A 26835-nucleotide genomic window follows, 5' to 3' on the forward strand; every position below is an offset into this window, starting at 1 on the left:
AGAAAAATCATTGTTGTCATTTGTTCTACCTCGGGTAGGGGTATCTCGAAAACTAAAGCCTTTTTTGAGGACTTGCTGCCGGACTATTACCCAGTGACTCCCATCACTTTTGTACCTGTCATGATGGTTGAATTTGGATTGGATAAATAGCAACCGCATAGTAAAATAAATCTTTGCGTACACTAATTATAATGAACGAAATAGAAACAAACATTTGGTGACAGGAAATTTTATTGGAAGGATAATGTACCTGATTGAGCTGATAGACCTGTTTAAGAGTGATAAGTAAAACAAAAAAAACAACCCACTTACATTTGGTTTACAACTTGATAGGAAGGGTCTAACAAGCCGTATTGACGCAGTTCCACACAATAAAAAGAAAGATCAGGCTTCTGACATTCAAAGAACTCAGAATCTTTGGTTCATTCTCAGTTATAAAACGTATTTACAAAGCATTCACAGCAAACGCCAGTGCAATTTAAATGTCTCTAAAACCCTTAACCTCATTGTGCTTAAACATAGTAGGAACATATTAAAGTGCGTTCTTGCTCAGTAGTAAGTGCATAGGGGAGTCAGATCTAAATCAACACAAACTTTATACAAACATGTCCGAGTCATTTTTAGGCAAGCCAGTGTCTACACTTACACAACTGATCAGCAGCACTACAACTTTCCCTTGAATCATTATGTATTGTCAACAAAAACACAATGTTAAGTATTATAAGACAACTGAATCAGGTAATACACAGAACATAACACTACCCAGTGGCTTAATGTCTCCCATCCCTTCTGAATTATGATGTTAAAAAGGCACAGTGAGTGACATTTTCAATCATACATTTTCTTACTTATTTAAAAAGGCACAATCCAATAAAAAAACAAATATAGTTTCTTGACCAGAGTGCAAGCTCTTAATCCAGATAGTTTTAACTTGATTTACTGAGGTTTGAAAAAGATAGATGTTGCTCAGGCCAATGAAGTGCAGCTTAGTAAAACAATATAGAAAACTCAAAAGCCAAGTTTCTTATCAAACATAATCACACATTTACATTTTACAATCTTTAGTTTCTTCCTTTTTGCTCATAGATCGGTATGGGGCGTACCTTTGTAGAAAACCAGCTCTCAAACGATTCAGATCTGGGCTGTATTGTGAGTATTTAAAAGAAAAATATAAATACAACTCCAAGTGGAAGAAAAACAGGTCTAATATAATTCTAGGTGAATTGGCCTTTAGTCTATTATTATATGAATTAACTAAAGCCACATTGGAATAGATTGAGTAATGGTATATACAGTACAGCATGTTCTGTTACTGATAGCTTGGAGTCACTTATACATCAGTGCAATGTAACCCCTGTTATAGGGCCTGAATGGGAGTGTCTTTTCTGGTTGCATATTTTAACTCCTAATCTTTGTACAATTTAAAAACAAAAGCATCGCACTAATGTCAATGATCAAAATTTAACACAGCCCCAGTATGTTCATAACGCTTCACTCTTCATCAATACAATCTAAAGTATCCCAGAAAAGAGTTGAATTGGCAGATATTCACAATATATTTACAGTTTTAGACATCATTTGAGAAAGTTTGCAGGCTTAAACATGATAAATAAATAACTTAAAAAGGGAAAGGCTGCATCTGCTTTTGCTGAATAGTACTAAAATGCACACAAGGCACATAAACACTCCCTGAGGCTGATACTTATTCAGCTTCTGTGATAATACTGGTGCTGTCTGATTCATCAAAGGTTCTCTTGTAGCGGACGGTGGAAGAGAAGTGGGCTCTTTTCTTCTTGTAGAGGATGAAGCCGATGGCTAAAAGGAGAGCGATGACGACCACGATGAAGAGACCCAACGCCACAGGAGAGCCTCCGGACTCTGAGGACGCAAAAGGGAAGTTGATCAGTCATCAATCAGTTTTCAACAAGACGTTTTTGTGTTTCCACTGAACAAAATGCCGTCATGATTCAGGTCATGCAGCTTTTATTTGAGTTTAGACTCGCTGTGTGAGTGTAAGTAGTTTAAAGGCCCCCTATTATACTATTTTTCAACAATAAATTAAAGGTCTCAGTTATATACAAAATATGTCTGAAGTGTTTGGCTCGAAATACCGAACAGATCACGCATTGTAGCATGCCATAAACCCCTCTGTTTCAAAAGTGCTGATTCTGGATCTGTAGCTTTACATGCTAATGAGCTGCTGCTGCTGGCCACGCCCCTCTGTGAATAGTGCTAGGTGATAGGGCGGCCGGTAGTTACCTTGGTTGGTTATTGGCTCATGGTTTCACAACCCCAAACACAATCACAAAGTGGCCAAAATCTGATCAGCTCCTCTCAGACATGTTTTTATATACAGTAGAGTAGATGGATCAGGACAAAAAGAGAGAATATTTTTTCCTGAAACTTTCCGAATTTAGGGGACAAATTTGTATGTATAAAATACATGAAAAACAACGCCTGTCAATTAACTTATGTAAAAAATATACTTGGTCGGCTTCATATTAAAGTAATTCTGAAGCTTCAGTGAACAGACAGGTTAGTTTAGCACAGAGACTGAAAAGAGTGGAAAACAGCTAGCCTGGTAAGGTAGCATTATCTGCCCACCACCACCTCTAAAGCTCAATAAAAAAACATTTGATATATTGTAGTTTATTCTTTACAAAAACTGAAGTGTGACATTTTTTGTCTGCTGATGTGCCACACTTTTGCTTGGCCAGGACCAGCAACCTCCTGGCTAACTTTCCTCTTGTTTCTTTGTGCCAAGTTAAGCTAACGAGCTGCCGCCTCGGGATATATTTTCACACACATTTATAATTACCATACACATATGAGAGCAGCATCTTTCTTTCTCTTAGCAAGAGAGAAAATAAGTGCATTTCCCAAAATCGCAATACCTACTTGTTTGAGTTTTGCAGACAACCCGACTGAAGCTCGTGTTGCAGCTGGCACGGGTCCACTTTCCTTCATCTCCTGTCACCATGACGGCACAGTGGGGCTCCGACTTCTTCCCAGCAACCAAAGTCTCAGACTTCCAGTTGGAGTAATCCAGAGCTGAGCCGTCCTGCCAGGACAGAGGCTGACCTGAGAGGAATAAGGGAGATGGTGGGACGTGAACGGAGAAGGACTAGCACCGCAAATGTCCCAAATAATGTGTTTCTATGTGATGTTGAGAAGAAATATCTGACTAGACTCATCGGATATCACACGGATCAATTGAAACAACATCATTGATTTGTTTGCCACTTGGAGCAGCGTACTGTAAGATTATGATGATGTTTACATTCTTTAAATCAATACAACATTATAATTTGAAAGTGGATTGGAATCAGCTTTCACTCCCACATTAATTAACAGGTTTCTTAATACTCAGATTTGAGCACCCTAAACATTCAAAATTTCATTTAAAAAAAGTAAGTAATGTTTTCAGTAGACCATTTTTTGTAAGCAATGCAAAAAAGCAAAAACACAACATGCTGATTTTTTAATGCCAGCTCGACCTAAATGATAGGCAATAGCATATAACCAGAATTGAGATATGGCCCTGTAAACTGTATTTGATGTGTCACTGTCTTTATTCCCTTTAAAGTGCTGGGGTGTACCTTGAGTATCGAGCTCCATGTCGAGCCACACTCGGCTGGTGATTAGGGGGTCATCGACCACGTGCTTCGACACAAAGTCCTTCTCCTCTTTGCTTTTGAGGGTCAGCAGTTGAGCATCTGTGAAAATAATTAAAATCAATAAGCGAACTGCAGTTGATCAGATGAATACGGATTACGACCCTTCCTACACAGAACAACGTCTCACCCAGGCTCTGGCAGATGCTCCGGGCCTGCTGCATGCTGTACACGCTGAAGTTGTAGAAGCTCATGTGGAAGGCGTAGCAGTGGTCCTGGTGCTGCACCCACATGGACATGCCGTTGCTCTGAGGGCAGTGATTGGCCACCGGGGGAAACAGCTGTCTGGCTCCTGATTCATAACACAGAAACAACAACGCTCAATGCCACTATAACACAAACAAGTAGACGTTTAAAGCCTTAATATATCATAATATTGCTTTTTCCTCTGAAGGATTTCTGCAGACTAAACTATTCAACACAAATTCTGCATTCATGTAGTGTCGGAAAAAGAGTTTCAACTGGGAAACTTCATGTGAAAGTTTCTCTGAAAACTTAGTTTGAAGTTTGTTAACATTTTGATCATGACTATGCAAGGGTTAGGGTTTATTCATTCACCTGCTGTACATCAATAATAGCATTAACCCTGATAACTAGTCAGGTATATTCATATTTCATTAGTTTTAGGGAGCAGCAACAAGTCGTGGACAAAATAACATAGATCTCTTTTCATTGCTCTTTGATGTCACACTAATATTGTAAACAGATAACATGATGTTTAAACTTTGAGCAAAAAAAACTCTTTGTAGAATCAAAGAAAAAAAACTTCTTTGTAGAGTCCAACAAAAAAAACTTCTTTGGAGAGTCAAACAAAACAAACATTTCAAATAGAAGATCATGAACATATTGAAGTCGTAAGAATGACTTGCCGATTGGCCAAATAAGACCATCTCAGTCACTTCCCTTTTCCTACATAAGAATGTGGTTCTTGTGGTAAAAGTTATTGCTGTCTTACTTTGGGAGGTGGTGGTGATGGAGGTGGTGTAGCAGATGGCTCCTTGTTGCACCGTGCTGCAGCTGGTCTTCACCCAGGCCCCAGCAGGGGTTACCATAACACAGCTGGGCTCTTGTTTGTCTGAGCTGGGGGCCTCCAGTGAGTCAGAGATGACGGCTTTGTAGTCAAATCTCGTTCCATCGGACCACTCAAAGGTTGATCCACTAACCTGAGAAAGAGAAAGAGACACTAATGTTATCCCATGAATTATTGCGCAAAACCATGTGAGATAAATCCAAATGAGATACACTTGGGATGTACTCAGTGTAAGCTAATGTTCAGTAATGTTCTTACATCCTGGTTCGATAGGCCGATCCAGAGGGGGAATCCGTCTGTCTTGGCGATGAGCTTCACATGAGCGCTGTGCTGGAGGTCGTGCACACTGGCCAGGTGGCCCCCCCGCTCACTACACTCCTCCAGAGCCTGGTGCCAGCTCATCTTACTAGTCAGCACCTGATAGGTTAAGTTACCGTAATGTTGGAAGTCCGTGGATGACTGGTTGTACTCGTGTTTTGGTTCTTGGGAGGGAAGGATTACAAAAAACGAAAGGTCATGACGACAGAGTTGGACAGAGAAATAAAGATCATGATTTGAAGTGTTATAAACCAACCGTTGTCCAGTTTGCAGGTCACAATGCTCCTCTGTTTGAACTCTGGGAATAATCTTTGCTTTGAGATGAGAATCCAGAAGCTGTCGACCATGAGGCCGGCCAGAAACGGTCCTTCTACTTCTGGTCTGCCACTGGCCCAGTTGGAATACTGGACAGTGGTGCCATCATACCATTTCATCTGGTTATCTAGAGCGTATCCAAACATGACTATTAACCCTTGCAATGTGACATAAATACTCACAAATGAAAAGTCACTATTAATGTCGATATAATGAATAAACAAGAGAGACTAATAATCCTATTCAAAAGCCAACCAAAACCCTGTAACATAACCTTATGAAGAAAAAAGAACCTGCCATCTGTCAATTATTGCCACTTCAGTTACACTAAGATACATTTCATATAAGTATTGTGCATCGGTACTACAACAAAGCCACCAAGCAGAAGGCTATAGCAGAACTTCAACGTCGACGAGCTCTGTGAGTGTACTGATGATTTCAGTCTCAGTTTGTGAACACACGCAAGAAATTTGATACAAAAGACAAAAAAGATTTCTCTCTGGTGTCAGCCGATAATATCTAGCTTAGGTTTAGGTTTTGAGATCTGTATTAGAGAAGATTTGTCTTCTTCTGTAACGTAACAAACTTTTTGCAGCCTTAAAAGCAACAAAGAAAAAAGACAAATGTGCATACATGACCTACCGTTTTCATCTTTGAACATCCCCAGCCAAACAAACTGGACCAAGTTTCTAAAGGGTTCGAGTTGCTGCTTAATAAACTCGTTCTCCTCTGCATTTCGAATGGTTAGGATGTCTGCATCTGCATCTGGAACATAAACGCATCATCTGCTATAGAAACATTTCTCCAAACAGATCTCCAAATAACAGCGCATGCCGGATGTTGTTTGAAATTCTTACGAAGTTTTTTGCAGGTTTCCTCGATCTGTCCCTGGTTAAACTGGTCCCATCTGGTGGCGACCAGCTGGAAGGAGTAGCAGTTGTTCTTGAAGGGGATCCAGTTGGGACCATTAATCTTATGGGGGCACTTCACAGCGACATCCTCTGGTGTGGTGATGATCTCTTCTGTGACACATAAGTTGACATTTTGTTTAAGATAGTTTCCAAAGATTGAACTTGCAAGAATATTGATGCATGCCAACAAGGGAAGGAAGAGATTTGAACTGGAGAGGAAGCCTGTGAAACCACAAGACTAAACAGAAAATGGTGTACATGAAGAAGAACATTTATTATGAAGAATTATGAAGTTATGAAGTCTACTAACCATCATATGTTATCAAACTTAAGAAAGATTAAATACAAAATATAACAATGGTGACAAAAAGGGATTTGAAAAAAAAGAAAGATAATTCCTACATAAAATCAGTATCCTTACTTTTTTTTTAACAGAAAACCCCTTGATGTTCCATAGTTTCATATTAAAAGCCTCTATTATCCTAAAACTCCACAACTCTTTCCACAATAAAGGCCAAATGTTGCTTGTGCTTTGTTTCGCCATCAGACCGAATAGGGAAGCCTATGGCTTTATTTTCTATGTTTTAAATGTTCCTTTACAACAGACTTTGCATCCTGTTACCACAGAGGACTCCATAGCAGGGTTATAAAACCATTTGCCATAAAACTAGAGCTAGAACTGGCAAAGCTACAGCATAACCTCTAAATGTTGGTACGCCACCACTAGAAGGAATTAGCTGCCATGGTGAGAAACACAGGGCATTTCTGTTTGTCAGATTTTCTCTCACCATGCGGTTTGTGGCAGATAGCACCTCCTAGCATCTCCTCACACTCGGTGGCTTTCCAGAAGCCATCGGTGTCGAGGTAGACACACGAGCCACTGGTGACATCAGAGGACCAGCGACTGAACACGGTGTGGCTGTGGTCCGTCCAGCGGTAGTGGATTCCATCCTAAAAACAAAAAAAGTACGATTTCAGTCTAATGCTGTAATGGTTGTTGTATGTACGGCAGCCCTTCGTATGCACACTCACGTCTTCACTGAAGAGGCCGATCCACATGGGTGTTTGTGCACGGCTCACATGCACAGTGAGGGTGGCCTGCAACAAGGTGTCGGCCACACTGGCCAGGTCCATTTTGTGTTTCCCGCACTGCTCTAAGGCCTCAAACCAGGTGAGATTTTGTGCGAGCAGCAGGAAGGTGTGGTTATTGACATGGAAGGGCTCTGTTGGGACGTGGGGCCCCTCCATTTTATCTGAAATTAGTAAGCTTTGTGTTCAAAATTCATCATGTCACGTAAATTGTGCCAGTGAAATATGTTGCTCAAAAATCTTAGCTTTTTTTTTGGATGAAAGAAAATGGAGGGCAGGACATGAAGAGAATGACATGCAATGGTAGGCACTTTAACACCCTTTAAGTTGTTTAAGCCATGTTTTATTTACTGCCCTTAATAAAACGATAATCAAGAAAATCCTCTAAGAGGGACCTTAGCATGCCACTGTGACTTTTTGGTTACAAAAGTAGCATTACTGTAAGTGTTTGAAGCGGGGGTTTACCTGCATAGTGCTGACAAAACGCCAGATTTTGATACTCTGTGCAGGAAGAATAGTCCCAGGTACCGAGCATGGCAGAGTTTGGGTTGTTGATCATAAACACACACAACTCTATACTCTCTTTGTCCCATCTCTGTCAAGCAAGAAAAGATAAGAAAAAAACGGAGAATTGTGAATTCAAACGTGTTAAAGGTTTTTTTCTTGTGATACCACTGGCCAATGCTATCCGTAAAGAACAGGCTTCAGCAGTTTGGTAACCTCACTTGATTGTAACTGAACATCCCCATATTTTTCAATTTCAAATGTTTCCTTCGGCCTAACACACATCCATTCAATTATATCAGATGTTGTACACCTCCCCCTGGAGGCTTTATAAAACTTTTTTTATAAACATACAATATTTCCCCCAAATGACCTGTGAAATGAGATCTGTTCAATTCATATTTGATTCTGCAGTTAAGGGGAACTCACATTGACTTTTATAGACCTGTGCATGCCCAGGAGCAGGGGGTTGAAGTTGATGTAGTGAACTGGGGACTGGTCCGCCCACTCTGGGTCGTCATGTTTGATTTTCAGACCAATCCATGTCTTCTCCATGTTTCTCAAACTTGGCAAAAGGGTGGTGATGAAGTCTAAAAGGAACACATTTAGTACAACAATGCCTTGTGTTCAGTACACGATGCATTTTGGCTACATTTCTTATACAACAAGATCCTTAACCACAAATAAGGATCACGGTAATAATCATCATCTGACAGGCATGTATGGTTGTCTTGGCGATTAAACAGAAGCACAACTGAAAGCTTCTCACCTTGCTCCACCTGGTCTGATATAGTCACCAGGGTTCCCTTCACCGACTGGCATTCCTCATTGGCATATCCGAACAACACAGGCTTCAAGCTTGACATCACAGTGTAGCACTACAAAACATTATTAGATTAATATGACTTTGTTATTGGACAACATGCTATTCAATGACCCTGTTTTTACTTGTCACAGAGATAATGTATCTCAAGAGACTTAAATGGAGGTTGAATAGAATTAACAAAGAGATATAGAGCGGGCAGATGCCAAGCACATTTTTGTTTTAATGTAGATCCATTTTGCTAAGATATTATTCTTAATTTGCAAACAACCCGAGTGACAAATGTGTGGAGTGTTAAATATTAGATATTGAAACTTCTATTTAACTGCACATGATTTGACACCTCTCACACTATAAAAATGGTCTGTTTTAAGCCTTTTTTAAATGTAAACTCACAATTATCCGTCTATGTTGAAAGAGTGTCCAGGCTAATTTTAGTTTGAAATAAATTCTCCTAGCTCTAATCTCGTTAGCTTTTTAGTTTTTTAACGTCATGCACTTACTAAAATGTAGATATCAAATGTGTTGAATGATCAGACCTTATTTCTGAACAGCTGAGATTGATTTCCGCAGGGCTGTCCTTCAGGCCGAGGCAAGAGAGGGTTTATCTCCACTGACGTGATGTTCTGTCTCTCGCACACAAAAGAAAACCGCTGACTGCAGCTGAGCTCGCGGCCTGCAGGTAAACCGGACAGTCAATGTGTACGTTAGTAAAAGAGTCTGTGGGAATGTCAGTTATCAATCAAACAACGTATGTGCATCAGAGCTCTCTGAAGGATTCCATTCAGATACAATCGTGTTAGTTTTACCTTACTTAATGATACTGATAATGATACAATTCCAGAAATATTTAATTATTTAGCAATTTCTCATGTCATAGTTGTTATCCCAGTAACCTACCAATGCCTTGTTTTTACATGTTACTCCTAACAAAAGAGCAGTCAAAATAAATCCAACTTTAATGGCCCTAAAAAATGTGTTTTCAAATATTAGGAATTTCTTAAGAACATGAAATATAGAACTTTCATTTATGTTTTCACATAGGAACCTTTCTGTCATGGTAAGAAACTAATTGGGGAGAATAGGATTTCTGGTTATGTTATTTTAGGGATTAGAACTGCTGGGAACTTTGTTTCTGGTTTTATGTTGACTCAATCAAGTTCTTATTAAAGTTTAAAGTTTCATACTGGTCAAGAAAACAAAGAATTTCTACATTTGCCTGCTCTTATGTTTAAAGCATATCCTTGACTCCCAAAGCTGTGTGATTCTAAAACCAAACAATGACTGCCGAAATGTCTGATAAGCAGTATTATAAAACTAAGGCAAAAGTAGCTGTGACCAATATGTAAGATTATTTTAACTGATGGAAGTTTGAGTGAGTTAGAATTAGCTTTCTTACATTACAATATAGTAAATAAATAATAAAATATAACTTATCGTCCACAGCTGTCTAGAAACACTATGATGATGACTCACTTCGAAATAAGGATTCAGAACTCATGTAGGAGCATCTGCCCAGGAAAGCTTTATGATAAAAGTGAAAGGGTTGCCTAGAAACACACAGAGTATCAGTTAGCATCAACATGACATTTCATCACATTCACACAGTGATATGTGCAGATATTCTCTTTTTATTGTGCTTGTACAATAACAGATTACTGTATGATAGTGTGACTATGCTGGCTTACGACAGTATCCATTTAGGGTCTTCCAAATCGACCCACCAGCTTTCTTTTGTAGAACTTGACAACTGTTGAAAACACACAAGTTTTACTAGCAACCCTTTTTCACTAAAAGTAAATAATGTCATCAATATAAAATATGGTATTCAACAAATATTTTGCTGCTTGTCCGAAGTTCAAGTATGTGTCAAAAACGTATTTGGGAGCCCTCCAGTGATTTAGTATTGCACTTCCATTTAGATGGAGGACTCACAAAAGACAGAATAAAAACGTCAAAATGTTCAGCTGAGGCCGAGATGTGAAATTAATTTAACAACGCTTTTAAGAAATTAGTATTTTTTTAAGAGGTTAGCTAGGAGGCAGAAGAAGAGGGTAAATTATTGTAACTATACAATAAATATCAAAACATCACCAGGGCCCAGGAGTTCAAAACTTTTAATCCCTATCTGATCGGATCAGATTTGGATATTGGGTAGTTCAAAACCAAAAAACAGGATTAGGATCACTTTTATATCCGACCAGATCAGGAAATCCAATCCAAGCTTTAATCTGGATCAAATCTTCAAAATGGGTAGTTCAAACCGTCAACACAGGATTGGGATCAATTTGATCCCAAAAAACTGGATTATCCTGATAACAGCAGAGGGGTGGATTTCCAGTGGATTACCAGAGCAAAATGTACTGTACAATGTACAGATGGCAAAGTTTGTTAACTGAAATAATACACCACTTTTAGCCTTCATGGGAAATACATTTTATTTTTCCATTTTTGGTCACGTTTGTGGTGGCCTATTTTGTTTTCAACCAAATGTTGATGACATAAATGTTTATGGTCATAAAAGTACAAATGCAATTTAGATTAAAGTAAACATATCTTCAACAAAAAAAAATTCCATCATCTGTCATCAGCTTTCAAAATTAAAAATATAATTACCGGTAGACATTATAGATGTCTCTGCAATGTGGTCTCCTGTCTTCCTTGTATTATTTTTCATATCCACTAGATGGCGATCGGTAGGATTAAAGCACTGATATTCAGGATCTAGTAATCTCGAAAAATCGTAATCTGGATCAGGGTGATCCTATCCTGAATTGCTTTGAACTACAGGGACAAAATCTGGCCGACTTGGGATTTCAAAATCGGATCGGATCTGATTGAGATTAAAAGTTTTGAACTCCTGGGCCCTGGAGACCACTTAAACCACAGTTTTAGGGTTAGCTTATGCTAGGTGTCTGCAGTTGATTAGGTTTAGGGTTAGTGCCTGACAGTTGTCATAGTATCAGTACAAAAGCCACAGTTATAAATGAGAAAACGTTTGAAAACTTACTTCGCTTATGTGCTTCCGGATCTTTCCAACAGCAGATGAGCTGCTTGGCATAGCCAGGTTACTGCCATTGCCATTGCAAAAGAGCTGTGCCTCGTCAAAAGTTAGCTTAGGCTCCTTTACAAACCAAAACTCTGCTCCATCTATGAAGATAGATGTCTCATGGTGTCCGTCTGAAAAGCACAAAAGACATGCCTCAAATCAAGGACATATCTTAGACCGTGACAATAAACATCATCATACACACAGAAATGCAAGGATGATATGATTTCATACTTTCAACACAGAATCTATAAAGATTTGGTCCTTACCTGGATTGTACCAGCTCGGGGTCTTTGGTGTCTTTCCTGTCCAAGCATTAACAAAGACTGAGTTAGAGGAAGAATGTAACCGTAAACCCACAAATCCGGAAATCATGTTGAGTTCTTCGATCCCATGTGGAGAAATCGCTTTCTTAACTTTGTTATTGTGATTTATAAACATGTATAAATAAGTCAAATACAGTTTGGATCACAGAATTCTAGTGACATTACACATCCCTCTTGTTAAGCAGCCTTGATGAGAGGTGCCTTCACAAACAACAGCCTTTGCTTTGTGCACACTGAGGTGCTTATTATATGTGTATACTTACCGCGGGGTATTTGGCAGACCCACTCCAGCCTGGCGTCACAGTGAAACGGCGTGGCAAAGAAGGATATGGGAGATAAGTCGTGCATCAGGAACACAATGAGGTGCTTCAAGCTGCTCCTCGATGTCTGACGAACACACAGATTGTTTGCACACATATTATCAAGAAGGAAATATACAACAAAAGCAATTTCATATCTGTGACATGGCACATCTTGTTTTTTCGTGGACTTCAGTGATAGTTTGAGAAGAGAGTGTCTTTCCTTCTGACAACACAATCACTAACTGAGACAACCTAAAAGGCCAGATTCTGAGCAGTGAGATAAGAAACAGCTACTTTCTGTGTTAATCAGAAGGGTCAAATGAACAAGGAACACTGTTTAACTCGCTGTCTTTTGGGGGATTAAGACAACATGTAGGGCATGAAATTACTGAGTCAATAGAGGCATTTTTCAATTGTAGCCCCTCTTAAGACTCATACAAACAGCTTGAGTCACAGATTAGCTGTAAAACCAGATATTACTATACCATAACAAAACACATGCAAAAAGATAAGATAAGAAAAACATAAGCTGTGGGTGGAGAAGTGAAAATATGTTTTTCATAATACGTCCCCTTGAAAGTCTCCTTTTACCAGTAAACATCTTTGCAGCCCACCTTGAATGCAGTGCAGTCCCGACTGTATGCATCATCCTCATGGAAATCTCGTTGTAAAACATCCATAGATACCTGTTGTGAAAACATTTATACAGTGCAATGAATATAAATGTACATTTTGAGAAGTTTGAGCTCCAACATTATACACTATGACTTTTGAAAGTTTCTTTAATCCTGCACAGAATGTATTTGTTTGACATACCTATAATATTGTAAATATATCATATAATAATATTCTCTTAAAAGTTTTAGGCAGGCTAAACATATTGACACAAACTGATCTGACAGGACGATACAAAAAAGAAACAGAAACAGACTGGAATGCGAACAACTCCAAAAAAAGAAGAAGTTTACACTCACAGGCTTGCCGTCGCTCCACTGCCAGGAGCGATCATTCGGGTTCCTCCTGTTCAGGCCAACCCAGAAGTACCTATTATCACTGCAACACCAGAGCAAACCAATTATTATTCACAACTCACATGGTAATAAAACATCCTTTAGAGCACTGAGAATTTTAAAAGGGATGTTGACATTTTATTTTGAGACACAGCTGTTTAATATTGACTCACTGAACAAGTGCGACATTTGATCCAGGACATGGTATGTGTTTTTTCTAACATTCAAGTGAATGTTTATGCCAACAATGAGAGGAGGTTTAGCTCTGCGGTATGTGCTTATGAAGACACACCGCATGTTTATTATTCATCTAACTGGCAAGTCACTGGTAGGCCCTTCCAGTTTTCTTTTCATGAAGTGTGTATGCAAATTCTAACCAAATTAAAGGTCTCCCATTATGCTATTTTTAGGCATATATTATGGGACTCGGATATATACAAATATATAAAAAACATGCCTATGAAGTGTTTTACTCAAAATACCAAACAGATCATGCATTTTAGACATCCCTCATATCCATCTGTTTCAACCCTGCTGGAGAACTGCAGGTTCGGGGTCCTTAGCTTGAAAAAAAAAAAGAGGAGGGAGAACTAATGCCTGCTTAGAATTCTATCGGAGATAAAGCTAAATGCTGCCTTGATTAAATACAATCATGTTCCAAACCAAGGATTATTTCTGAAACAGTATGGAGCTCAAATGCTTTTTCTCTTGCGGGTTTACTACAAGGTGAGTTCCTTTTGTTATTTCCTGCTTTTTTACACATACTCTCTCCAGTACTGCATTAGCTCTGAGTGTTAGCGATGCTTGCTAATGTAAACAAAGACCATGTTACGTCCAAAACACGTCGGGCATTGTTTCTGATAGCAACTTTCTGATAGTGCCGTGGGTCCACATTTCCGATATTACGTCATATCGGATGCAAATCTGGATCAGCTCCGTTGCACCCCCGTTTTTAGAGATTTGGGTACGGAGGAAAGGAGAAAGGGTTTTGTTTTCTGACACTTTGTGAGTTCCCCGACACACCGGGGACACATATTTATGAAAAACAGAGATCAAAAGTTAATTTTGCATAATAGGTCCCCTTTAAGGCAACAATTAATTTTGATGTGTTTATGTCACAATGTTCTGAAAAACAACCAAGGAAAAATACATGAATGCTTAAAGTGATGGAATCAAGGAGTGTGTGTGTATACCTGATGCTGTCCCTCATGATGCTGTGCAGGGCCTTCATCTCGTCGTTGTTTGTGAAGCTGGGCAGGTGGGCTCCCAGGGCCTCACAGAACCTGTGAGCCTCCTCCCAGGAGCGCTTCCTGCTCAGCCTCTCCTCATGAAACACCTGACAAGGTGAAACAAATATTTACAACAGCTACTAAAACAGTGCCAGTAAAGTGACAGACCGGATTGTAAAAAAAGCCAATTGAACGATCCGCTCGTGTGATTTAGAGTGTAGTTACAATGTTTACGATAAGAAAACCATGGGAAAAACACAAGACAGATAATTGTTGAGATTTGTCCAATGAAAAAGCAGAACATACTCGAAATGTACTTTGTAAACGACTTTATGATAAACTGAATACAACACTCTGTTCCTGTTGAAAAAATTATAATAGATTTAGAAAAATTAGAGTCAGAAATATAGTTTTCTTCTGTCTTGTCATAACCTGCTGACTACATTACCCACAAGGCAACCCCAAGGTGAATTGTGCTAGTAGCAATTAATGTTGCCTCGAGTTGCTAGGCTTGAGCAGAGACAGGAGCAGGATTACTTACTTTGTACATTTTAAAACAACACTGACTGAAATTACATCACTTGAGGGATTTTATCACAAGGTTTAACACAACCTTTTTTTCACATCAGCAAATATTTAAACAGATATTGATGCATAAAATGTTTGTGTAAACACACATGAACTGTGACAGTACACACACCTTGTAGCAGTGTTTACTGTTTTGTGTGGGGATCCATCCATTAGCACACGTTGCATTGGGGTTTGGTTCTGGCTCTGGTTCTGGTGCTGGAGGAGGACTGAGGTCTCTTCTACAGATGCTGCCGGCTTTAAAGTTGGTACAGTTCATCACCCTCCACTTGCCCAGCGGTCTTTCAGTTGAAATCACTGCACAGCCTCCATGCCGATCTGAATTACACAGAAAGTTAAATCAAGTGTGTAATATTGCTAATATAGTTCATTCCTGACCATATGAATTGCATGTATCTTTGAAAATATACCATCAAAGCACTTGACTGCTGGATTAAGATTTCTAAATAATGCATATTTTAGCTCATTTAATTGTGGGCCTGTTGTCCTGATGCAAGTTAACCTTTAGAGCAGGGGTCAGCAACCCCTGGCACGCGGCACCGTAACCAGTGGCACACTAGGAATAAGTGGAATAAGGGTGCAAAATATTTAAATTTTATTTTCGGAACGAGACCGCTGCCAGGGCGCGTCTCCCCGTTACCTGCAGAAGGAAGCCATGCACGCAACGCAGCCCCGCTCTCTTTATCTCCAGGCGACTTTCTGCCGCTTTCCTCCGTGGTGCAGTGCTGATCGTTTCACCACAGAGGAAAGCACTTCACTAATTGCAGTACCCATAAGGAGCTGTACAAATGCCGCAGTTTTTGCGTGGCTGTGTCTTTAGTTGAAAGCCCAGTGGCGATCTGTTCATCTGTTATCGAAATAATACGCTACAAAGGGGCGGACTGGCCATCTGTGTGTTGAACTTTCCTGTCGGCTCCCAGACCGTAGTCGAGGAGGGCAGAAGCAACAAGCTTCAGGTTCAATAACCCACTTTAGCTTAAATGACTGGAGAGAGGCGAGCTCTTCTTGGGAGGCCGTTGCATTTATTTAGCTGTTCTTCTGTTTCACAAAATACATCACAGACCTCTGTTTTTCTGCTTCCCCGTTTCACTTCCGGAAATATACACAAGTTACCTCACTCTCGCTCTACCATCCACACACGCCACACCCCTCTCTCTCTCTTAAAGGGACAGCGATCTTCTCTCACTCTGCATGACCCTAATATCATAACATGTGTGCTCTGGAGAATCACAGAACAGACGATCGTCCTTGTTATTATGCCGTTTAAACCAATTATTTAAATGTGTTTGTTAAATTCGGCATCATGTAAGTTGCGCTGACAGGTCCACACACTGCTTCCCCGCAGCGAGGCTCCCCCCGCCCTCCTGTTGACAGTTCACAAGCGTCAAGCTCCTCAACCCCCCGCCCCCCCTCGTGATAATTCACGATCGTCGGCACGCTGATAACAATTTTGTTTTGTAATGGCACTTCATATCAAAACGGCTGCAGACCCCTGCTTTAGAGCGCCAGCAGACATTCACATACCTACAGTTAATATACTGCACGTGAAAAAGAGAATGATAAAAGGTTTTTATTGTATGAGTAAATCTGAACCTCCATATTTTTGAGGGATCCAAATTAAAATGCAGCACATAACATCATTAGCCATGAGTCTCACACACCAAGAATTGAATCATGAGTGTCTTTATCTGCTTTGTTTTCAACTTGATTCACTATGCAATCACTAATGTGAGAAGTTACATTTGATGTGACTCTCAAAAGCGACACGTAGTAATATTATGTCTATATGCAGGATAATATGGAGGAAAGCTTCTGTGTGTAATGTCAAGGTGAGAGAGGGGGCAGGCAAATGGAAAATACCTCTGTTGATAAGACATTTAAATGTTGCTGATGCTTTTATCCAAAGTAATTTACAATATGTGCAATAAACAAAATAAAAACTCAGAACAACAAGAATAATGCAGGAATATTTCCTTCAACTAAGCCAAACTATTGTAAGTGCTGGTGTTAAAGTCTAAACCCTTTAAGTTTCAATTAATACATTATGTTGAATAAATAAAATAAACATTATTCTGTTAAACCAGGGCTTGTCCTCCAGTCTTGTGCTATGTATGTAGTATGTACCAAGAGAAGCATAAGCGAGTTTTACCAACCTGGTTGGAACCAGCCCCAGTTGGTGTATGTGACGACCCCCGTGGACCCATTCTGACCCATCCACTGGTACTCTCCTGAGTTCTTAATGTCCTGCAGCCCAATCCAGAAAAACGGAGGATCCTTGGTGATGTGCTCTCCAAGTAGACGGCTGATAAAGGCCTGCTCAAACCTGGAAAGAGAAGACAAACATGAGAATACTGGAAAGTAAACTGAAGCATATTTTTGATCAGGCAGTAGAGTTACCAGCTGAACTCTTACCTGTTGTTTATAGTGACGTTGCAGCGATCTTTGAAAGACACCTGTTTGGTGTTCACTTGATAACAGGAGTTTCCGTGTCTACTCCAACCCTGGGGACAGTTGACAGGAGTAAGACTTCAGCTACATTTAATTTACAAGCACGACATTTTCATGCAAAGTCCAAGTTCTTATTCACATCCAGTCCTGGTGGTGGGACTGTAATAATTAAGATCAATAGTCAACCATGATAGTTTTGTTTTTGCTTTAACACATTCTTTACGTTCAGGCAATAGCTGCTGATACAGATTGATCTATAGCCTCTTTATAACTCAAAAACAGACCATTTGTCATATCATAATGACAGCAAGTAATCCTTAAAATAAACATTTTGATGGCCACACCATACTTTTCCATGACTTCATTATTATTTGCACCTAAATTGCAAGATGTTCATGTGTGGAAGTAAAGATATCACTTGCAAACATCATGGATATGAATTAGGGCTGTTCAGATATCAGATTTTCCTCAAAGCATTATCGTGGCCAAGATAACAATATTATTGCTATATCTTTACAAAACAAGGCAATCAGTGAAATGTTTTACTTTTAACTTTTTTTTTATATCTGTTTGTCTCTTTTTGGCAAATTAATTACACTTGATTTATAGAAGTTTAGCGAGGGATAGAGAACATCTATTACGATGATCATGTTTGTTACCTATGTTTTCAGGAGTGCTGGTTGATTTACATGTTATACCTGTATATGTAATAGTATTATATCAATATTTCATTTTTTTTTTTTACCATAAATAAAATACTGCAACACCCGCAATATAAATGAACAAAAGATTTACCTTCAAGCAAAAACAAAAAAAAATGTACTTCTCTTGGGACATCAAGTCATTTAGACAATACTCACATCCTCGGGACATCCGGTCTGTTTCGCTGATTCGTTGAACTTCCCTTTCTTCTGACACATAAAAGGTAGCCTCTCTGTGCAGTCCCCGACCCGCCAACCATGAGCCTGTGGAGCATGGACACTCATTTCATGTTGCAGGCCTTATACAAACAAACTTGCACATCTTAAGAAGACGACCACACACACACACACACACACACACACACACACACACACACACACACACACACACACACACACACACACACACACACACACACACACACACACACACACACACACACACACACACACACACACACACACACACACACACACACACACACACACACACACACACACACACACACACACACACACACACACACACACACACACACACACACACACACACACACACACACACACACACACACACACACACACACACACACACACACACACACACACACACACACACACACACACACACACCAGTCCAGAGTAGAAGACACAGCTGGTATCCACACTGGGCTGGACTGGTTGGTTCTGGTCCCAGTATGTGAATGTGACGGGGGCCAGGTCAATCCACTTGAACACAGTGGGGTTCATGCCGGCACCGACCAGACCGATCCACACATCCAACATCTCGTCACCTGATGCAAACATAGCAACATTAAAAGGTCTCCTATTATACTATTTTTAGGCATGTATTATAGGTCTCAGATATATACAAATATATAAAAAAACATGTATATGAAGTGTTTTGCTCAAAATACCAAACAGATCACCCATTCTAGCCATGCCTCATACCCCTCTATGTCAGCCCTGTTACTAAAGTGCTGATTCTGGGTCCATAATTGAAAAAAAAGCATATGCAGGAGTATTCTACCCAGATACTCAGCTAAATGCTGCTGTGATTAAACGCCATATCATGTTCAAAACCACATCAAGGATTATTTCTACTATAACAGTATGGAGCTCAAATGCTTTTACTCTCACGGGTTTACACCAAGACGAGTAAACCCGCATCATTTTTACACATACTCTCTCCAGTACAGCGTTAGCTCTGAGTGTTAGCGATGCTTGCTAATGTAAACAAAGACCATATCACTTCCAAAACACGTCGGGCATTGTTTCTGATAGCCACGTTTCTGATAGGGCCGTGGGTGTAAAGCCAGCCATAGAGAATTTTGTTTAAATGTACCTGCGTTGAAATTAGTGCTGATCATCTCTTTGCTGTCAATGGAGTGGAAGCTGGCCAGAGAGCCTCCCCCCTCAGTGTGGTTGCAGTGCATCTGGGCATCGGTAAAGTTGTGAGGGTTATCCTTTAATAACTTGTAACACCAGCCATTCCACGGGACCCAACCTTCTGCACACTCTGTTTCACTGTAATCAAAAGAGCCTGTAGAGAGGGAGCGAGACAGATAGAGGCTGTTAGAGGAAGTCAGGTCGATGTTGTCTCCAGAAATCACAAATTTGGATCAAAGGAGACAAAAGAGTCACAGAGCTATTGCAAACATGCGGTCACAGGCACATATAATGGAATGTAAAAGAGAGACAATGCAGCACTGACACTATATAAAGTGAGCAAAAATACAGGAGGCTTTTTGCACCTGATATGCTGATTGCCAACCGCAATTACAAAATAAAAAGGAGAAGCAAAACAACAGCATTGCCTAAAGTATTCATATCAATGTTGCCCTTAACCTTCCAGGGAATCTGGGGACAAACCCACTTTGCTGATGTTGGATGAATTATAGCTACAAGCTGCATGAAACTTCTGCATCTGACACAGTGGCCCTGTTGTATTGGACAGTATAATAGTCAAATAACTATTGGATGGTTCATGAAGTTGACATTTTATGGCTTTGAATTACATTTGTATTGAACTATTGGACGGATTGCGAGGAAAAACAGACATAATGATATCAGCTGCACTTTGGGTTACTAAGATGGTGAACATAACATCTGCCTAACATATCAACATTAGCATTATCAGCATGCATTTAGTACAGCCTTGAAGAGCAACTAGCATGATTGTAGACTCCTAATAATACTTATATGATTCAGAAGAGACAGAGAGTGCGGCTGGCAGCTTACTCACCTGTGGTTTCCGTGCCAGTCGTGTTGAAACTCTTCTTGCAGATGTATGGTAGTTGTTGGTTGCACGACTCAGATTCGTAGTTCTGTTTAGAGTTCAGGACTCCGCAGTCATAATCACGAATGATGGGGAGGTACGGCATTCCTGTGAAAACACAGTCACACACACAATGAATACAAATAAAATCCCAGGAGTTGCATTTACATCTGGGTATCTTGCTTATTTAAACCAAAGTGTTTCACCAGGAGATGTGGAATTAAAAAAGACTAAATGTCACAATAACTGCCACACACAGTGCTGCTTGTTGAGAAGCTGACACGTTGTAAGTTTCAACCACAATGAGCTCGTATCAGCAGAAGACCAGCTGGCTACCGTAGCCTTCAGGTTCACACTGCAGTGTAAGAACAACATCTTCCCTTTGACAAGAAAAACACTAACATATTACAATAGCTAGAGGGCCTTATAAAGCCTTCCATTCAGTACTATTAATGAGTTATTCAGCAACAGTAACAATCCCAATGCCACACTGCGCCCAAAAAACAGGCACAACGAGCTACTTTACAACACAGGCCCCTTTGTTTCACTGACTGACACCAAGTCTCAGTTTATAGAAGGACATCGGCAGCAGCACATCACAACACGATGCAGGGTGTAATATCCACAAGTTAAGTTGCTACATCTGTTCTTGTTTGCATGACTGTTGACCTTTATATCCGTTCTTTATTCATTTTGCACATCTTAGATCGCCGTGGTTACATGACATTTATTTAGAGAAAAAGTAGACATTTCCAGCTTCACCTGTTTCCCAGCGCAGGGTGGAGAGAGGGGAACCATCGGACCACTGCCAGCCGTGAGACGTGTCTAACCGGTGCAGGCCGATCCACATCCTCTCAGGCATTCTGTCGAGGCCGTTCAAAACTGAACAATGCAACCACACAGCACAAAGGGAAAAACATTTTTACATAAACAATGATTAGTCTACTTAGACAAAATTAATCATGATCATACGGTCTGTTGATTGTTGAGAAGAAAAGTACATACAGCTAACAAGCCAAACAAGAACATAAAGCTGACACTTGTTGATGGATTTTTTAATAAACTTGGTTGCACAGAGTTATAAATGTAGCTTCAGGATAGACAGCCTGATAAAGGGAACTAGTTTGGCTGTGGTTTAACTTTCATGTGGTTTTCAACTTCCGGAAACAAGTCAACAGTGAAATGGAGCATGCTGCTTCCAACTGCTGCTGCTCTCTAAAAACAGTTAAGGGCTTTATCTTAAGAACATGAGATATGTTGGATGATCTTAAACAAAAGAAACAGCTAGTACAGTCTACATGACTAATGACTCAAATGTATCCTTCAGCCTACAACACTGTTTAAAACATTCAACCGACCTAAATTGTTCTCAGCGGATGAGTGAGACAGTGAACAGAAGATAAAAGAGAAAAGAAAACTCAAGTCACACAAACAAGTGGGTAAAGAGATTTAACCTTATTTTTGGAAAACATGATGTACTGTAAAGAAATACTGTAATGAAAGACTATTCACTGAGATAATTTGATATTTAGCAATAATAACAATACATTTTATAACTCATATCATTGCTAATCTAAAAAATATGTAGATCTATTTTACTCTTTCTGTTTTGTTTCCTAAAATAGACAAACAGATGGGGGAGGGGTTGCCTTCAAAATGAAACAATATCAATGAAACCATAAATATAATGTCTCATCTTCGACAGATCGAGGCCAGTAGATATATATAAGCGTAGTAAGGTAGTTTGTAGCCCAGACAGCTTGGAGGTTATCTTTTATATTTTTTACAAAATCTGTGGGCGAGCATTCCTCTCATATCAGAGCGTTTCATTATGAGCCAATTGCTTTGACTATTTTGAGTTTCTGAATTTGTTCAGCTTGTAAGTGGACAAAGAAAAGATGATGAAGGTGAAGAAGAAGCACTGAGCAGCGTATCACTCTTACGGGTCTTGGAGTGGAGGTCATTGGGCTCAGACACACTGAGCAGATCAGCTCCTTGACTGCGACATGAATCCAGAGCCTCGTGCCAGCTCACTGCCACACTGGAAACAAACTCATAGCAGGAATCTCCTTCCGGTCCGGCGAACAAGGTCTGGCAACCCGTCTCTGCAGGGTCAAAGAGACAGTGAGGGTGTCAATGTGAGGATCCAAGTACTGTTGACTTTCTCTGTCGACTCGTCAATATCTAGTAAAAAGGCCAACAATTGTGAAATATATATTAAATATAAAAAAACATGCCAGGTATTAGACAGTGTCCTCTCTTTTTTTGGAGGTCATAGTCCGATGAGGTTGCACACCAGGACAGTCCGGGGAAATCTGCATCTGGGAGGCAGCCGTGATGCCAGCTGCCGTTGTGTCTGAAGGGGAAGTCACAGGGAGAGCCGGCAGAATTCCCATCGGTGGTGTGGACAACTGCACAGAGAGAGAGAGAGGGGAGCAAAGAGCAAATTCAACCACTAGTTTCTAGCCTCTGGTATGGGTGTAATTTCTAAGAAAAAACTAAAACATGACAGGACAGTGTGTTAAGAGGAAGCTTTGTGTCTTGTTGCACACACAACGAGTTCTAATAATATGAAATGAGAATCATCTCTTTCATGCATCGTCAATGCTAGTCCATTTTGCCCCCCCCCCGCCAGTATTAAGGTTTAGTTATAAAGAGCATGCGCCACTTGTTACATATTCTGGGTCCTCGGAAAATAGTGTACATCTAAATACTGTAAGTGATATTTTCAAAAACAAAGAAATGTGCTTGTGAGTTTTTTCAGTTCTTGATGCAGACATCAGCTTTAATATTTTAGCAAAAAACTATATAATAAAAAAAAACTAAAATTATTTGTATATTATTATAGCTGTCACTTAAAATTCAGCAATTCTATCAAAGTCAATTAACTACCATCGATAGTAAAAATGTGCAGTTTTCAAAAATATAAAATGATTACCCCTCAAACGTATGATCATTTGGAATGTAATATACAGATAGCCTACATTAAGTGTAGTTGTTTTTATTAAATCTGTTTTATCTCACATTTAAACATGCAGTGAGCAGTTCAGATGAAACAAAAGCAAAAGGAAGCTTTACAGTTGTTCCATTTACACCCACCGTATATTTATATCATAAAGCACTGCAAAAGAAAGTACCCAAATATTCAAACAACACAGAGTCACTCTCGGTTTCAGAAGAATTTGTGTTCCTTAACCTAGAATTTGAAACACCCATTTTGTTACAGAGCATAAAGTAGTACACTTTTTTGCTCAATCAGTCATTAAAAGCTGTAACATATCACAAGGTTCATATGAGGAAGTGGATTCTGATCAAAGGTAATGGAGTTTCACATTCAACACAAACTGCCTTCAACACAACTTTCACCTCTCAGATGATAACTCAGTCAGAGCTCCATTATGGACAGCAAGAAGCACTTAAGCAGATCTATAGTCTGTAAGCATCTTCTCTCTCAGATGGGACAAAATAACCAGCACTCACCACGGTACGGCTTCTGGCAGATGTTGTCCTGGGATCCTCCCCTTACCCAACTGTCATTAGCGTCCCGTTTGGCTACCACTTTCCCGCCGCTGACCGCCAGGCCCATCTGATAAACGGTGTAAACAGCCCCATCCAGGCAGCGCCACCACAGCAGGATGTTGGAGCCACAGTCGTCCAGGTACAGCGACTTGGAGCTCACGTTGAACGCTAAGCAGAGGGACGAGTCTAAGTGGAACAGCCGATGACCTGAACCCCACTTCCAGCGCTGGGACTTGCTCTTTGGGTCACAGGAGGCGATACTCAATTGTGTCGGAGCAACTGTGTCCAGACAGCCATCTGAGTGCTGGATGGAGAAAGCATCCTCGTCTGCGGTGATGGGAAAGAAATTGAGAACATTACAGTTTGAGATCAGACAGATTTTGTTAACATGAAGATGCAGAGGGTATTGGTTTTCCAGTCTATAGTGATCGGTGCATTATTGTGATCGTGTAAGGCCATCAGGACAAAATCACATACTGAGATCCATAATACAAATTTTAAAAAAACAGCAGCTACAATTAAGTATATTGAAATAATTTATTTTAGGAGGATTTTCGAACATTTAGCAGTAAGGAGGGGAGACCACACAACTAATGGCAATTTTCTTATTTCCTTTATTGTCTTTTGCTTCCTTTAAATTGTGAAGAGATTGTCTTGCCAAAGAGATTATAAAGAGTATTTGTAATAGAAGTTGGTGGACATCATCAAATAAAATAAATGTTAGAGCCACCTTAAGGAAATGTCTGCAGGTTAACAATGATGGCTGGCCTGCATTTGTCAACAAAGTAAACTCTATGGAGAAACTGCCCATCAATCTGAGGATTTAACTATATGTAAAACAGCGGAAATAATTGACTTAAACCTATGGGCACTATATTAAAAACTCACACTTGAAGGTCATGATTTAAGGCCAATTTTCTATTTGGAATGTAATATACAGATAACCTACATATTTAGGTGTAGTTGTTTTCATTAAATCTGTTTTATCTCACATTTAAAACATGCAGTGAGTCGTTCAGATGAAACAAAAGAAAGCTTTACAGTTGCGCCACATACACCCACCCTCTGTATATTTATATCAGAATAAGATACGACAAGTAAAAACGAAAATGAAAATAAAAAACATCGTTTGCTTGGGTAATCCAAAGTCACTTGAATCAATAAAACAATGAACAGTAAATAGGGGTATATAATAACCTGGGTGGATATGGGTAATAACAGCTCAATATGGAGCATAAAGACACACTGTAAACTGTATCTCAGCCGACATGATAGACTACACATGACTCCCACAGAGCTACTATGGGGAGGGGGGGATGAGTATGCAATTTGCTTGACCTGTCAAAATATGACCAAGCTTAAAACTAACTGGGGGATGGGAACAAATTCAAACTTCTAACCAAGTCCTGAACTAAATTCTGTGTTTGGTGTGTGCCGTGTGACTGCGGCAGGTTTGACGCTATTGTCCTCGGACTCATTGTCGCGCTTCTGTGGACGAACTTAATATCATGCAGAGCCGAACAACTGAGAGGTAGAAACGGCTTTGCAATTAAGAAAAAGGACACAGAAATGAAAGCAAAATGTCGGAGTAGGGTGAGGTAGGTAACGTTACTTACCGAAACCTTTAAGGTTAGCCTCCGATGAGCAAGTTCCCAAGAAAACAGTTCCCAACACAGTCAACAAACAAAGGCAAAGTGTGGATGTGTTCAGCATGGTGACGGCAGAGTCTCTTTGTTAGATTCATAAAGAATCTGCCCTCTCGGAGTGTTGAACTGGGAATATATGACGATCGATAAATGAACTACAGTGTGAAAGTGTTCAGACAACTAACCTAGCCCAGTTTTACCAACTGTCAGCTGTGTTATCCGGACTCCGGAGTCCCGCTCCGACCCCGCTGTGAAGCTGAACCCGGCACGAGGAACACACAGTTCCGGTTAAACCTACAAAATAAAATGAACAAGTCATTATGAGTGAGAGATTTAAAAATTATTGTTATGATGTTTATTTGTTTTGGATTACAATTTGTATAATACTGCATCATGTATTCACTTAGTTATCAAAAGCAGGCGTATTGGTATAGGTCTTCTGTAAATGATCTGGCTGCCAAAAAAAACACAAAAATAAAGCAAAACAGAATCTAAATCTAAATTATGACAGTAAGTCAGAAACGTCAGATACTGCTCCTTAATAACAACTTACCAAATCAATCTTATGGTTGCAGAAACACAGTTAGACTACTCAAAATGTCAGTTAATTATGAGCCATTACCTCCACAAATATAAGTTAGATGGTAAGGCAAAATTGCAACTTACTGGGTCAAATGATTTTGAGTTAGTAGATACAAATCAAACAAAAATTAAACTTGTGTTTTTAAGAATGTATTTAATGCCTCTTGTAGCACGTTTGGATTGCTTTTAGCAATGAAAGGTGCTTTACAAATAACATTTATTATTATTATTATTAATCAAATGAGATATAATGTCAAAATTATTGATTTGGCCTTCTACTGTTTAAGCCAATAATGACGTATTCAAATAAGCATTTTAAACGACATGCCAAGTTTAGGTTTTACTTTAGGAAGCCTTTTGTTAAACCTTGGCTAAGGACCCTCGAACAAATGTCATTTTGGCAAATTCTAGCATTTTAGTTTTACCATGTGTAGACTTTTATTATGTATATCACTGTCCCTTCTTGCAATATAATAGAATTTCTGAACTACTA

The 26835-nt window shown here is 39.7% G+C and overlaps 1 protein-coding gene across 1 annotated transcript; it reads right to left on the reverse strand.

Moving 5' to 3' along the window:
- Positions 1-213: 213 nt before the first annotated feature.
- On the reverse strand, positions 214-26006 carry ly75 (lymphocyte antigen 75). Its single transcript, XM_079665644.1, has 35 exons — positions 25731-26006; positions 24076-24441; positions 22833-23006; positions 22539-22700; positions 21358-21477; positions 20563-20703; positions 19663-19860; positions 18951-19111; positions 18477-18581; positions 17581-17669; positions 17322-17491; positions 15281-15486; positions 14545-14687; positions 13316-13394; positions 12956-13027; positions 12303-12426; positions 11983-12018; positions 11675-11844; positions 10353-10414; positions 10141-10214; positions 9204-9340; positions 8611-8719; positions 8271-8431; positions 7803-7932; positions 7281-7501; positions 7037-7199; positions 6195-6359; positions 5980-6102; positions 5279-5464; positions 4963-5186; positions 4630-4837; positions 3805-3966; positions 3600-3716; positions 2899-3081; positions 214-1878 (listed from the first exon to the last, which is right to left on the reverse strand). Exons 1-35 carry the CDS (start codon positions 25825-25827, stop codon positions 1703-1705), a joined length of 5214 nt encoding a protein of 1737 aa, XP_079521770.1. The 5' UTR covers positions 25828-26006; the 3' UTR covers positions 214-1702.
- Between the last annotated feature and the right edge of the window lie 829 nt (positions 26007-26835).

The sequence above is a fragment of the Notothenia rossii genome, assembly GCF_949606895.1.
Source record: "Notothenia rossii genome assembly, chromosome: 2".
Lineage (NCBI taxonomy): Eukaryota > Metazoa > Chordata > Actinopteri > Perciformes > Nototheniidae > Notothenia > Notothenia rossii.

Bases quoted from the DNA above. Each gene is read 5' to 3' on its own strand.
- ly75 (XM_079665644.1), bottom strand. From the start codon at position 25,827: ATGCTGAACACATCCACACTTTGCCTTTGTTTGTTGACTGTGTTGGGA. The intron at 10,215-10,352 runs GTAAGCCAGCAT...GTGTGTTTCTAG, and splicing joins GACCCTAAATGGATACTGTC to GCAACCCTTTCACTTTTATC. The intron at 3,082-3,599 runs GTACACCCCAGC...TATTCCTCTCAG, and splicing joins CATGGAGCTCGATACTCAAG to GTCAGCCTCTGTCCTGGCAG.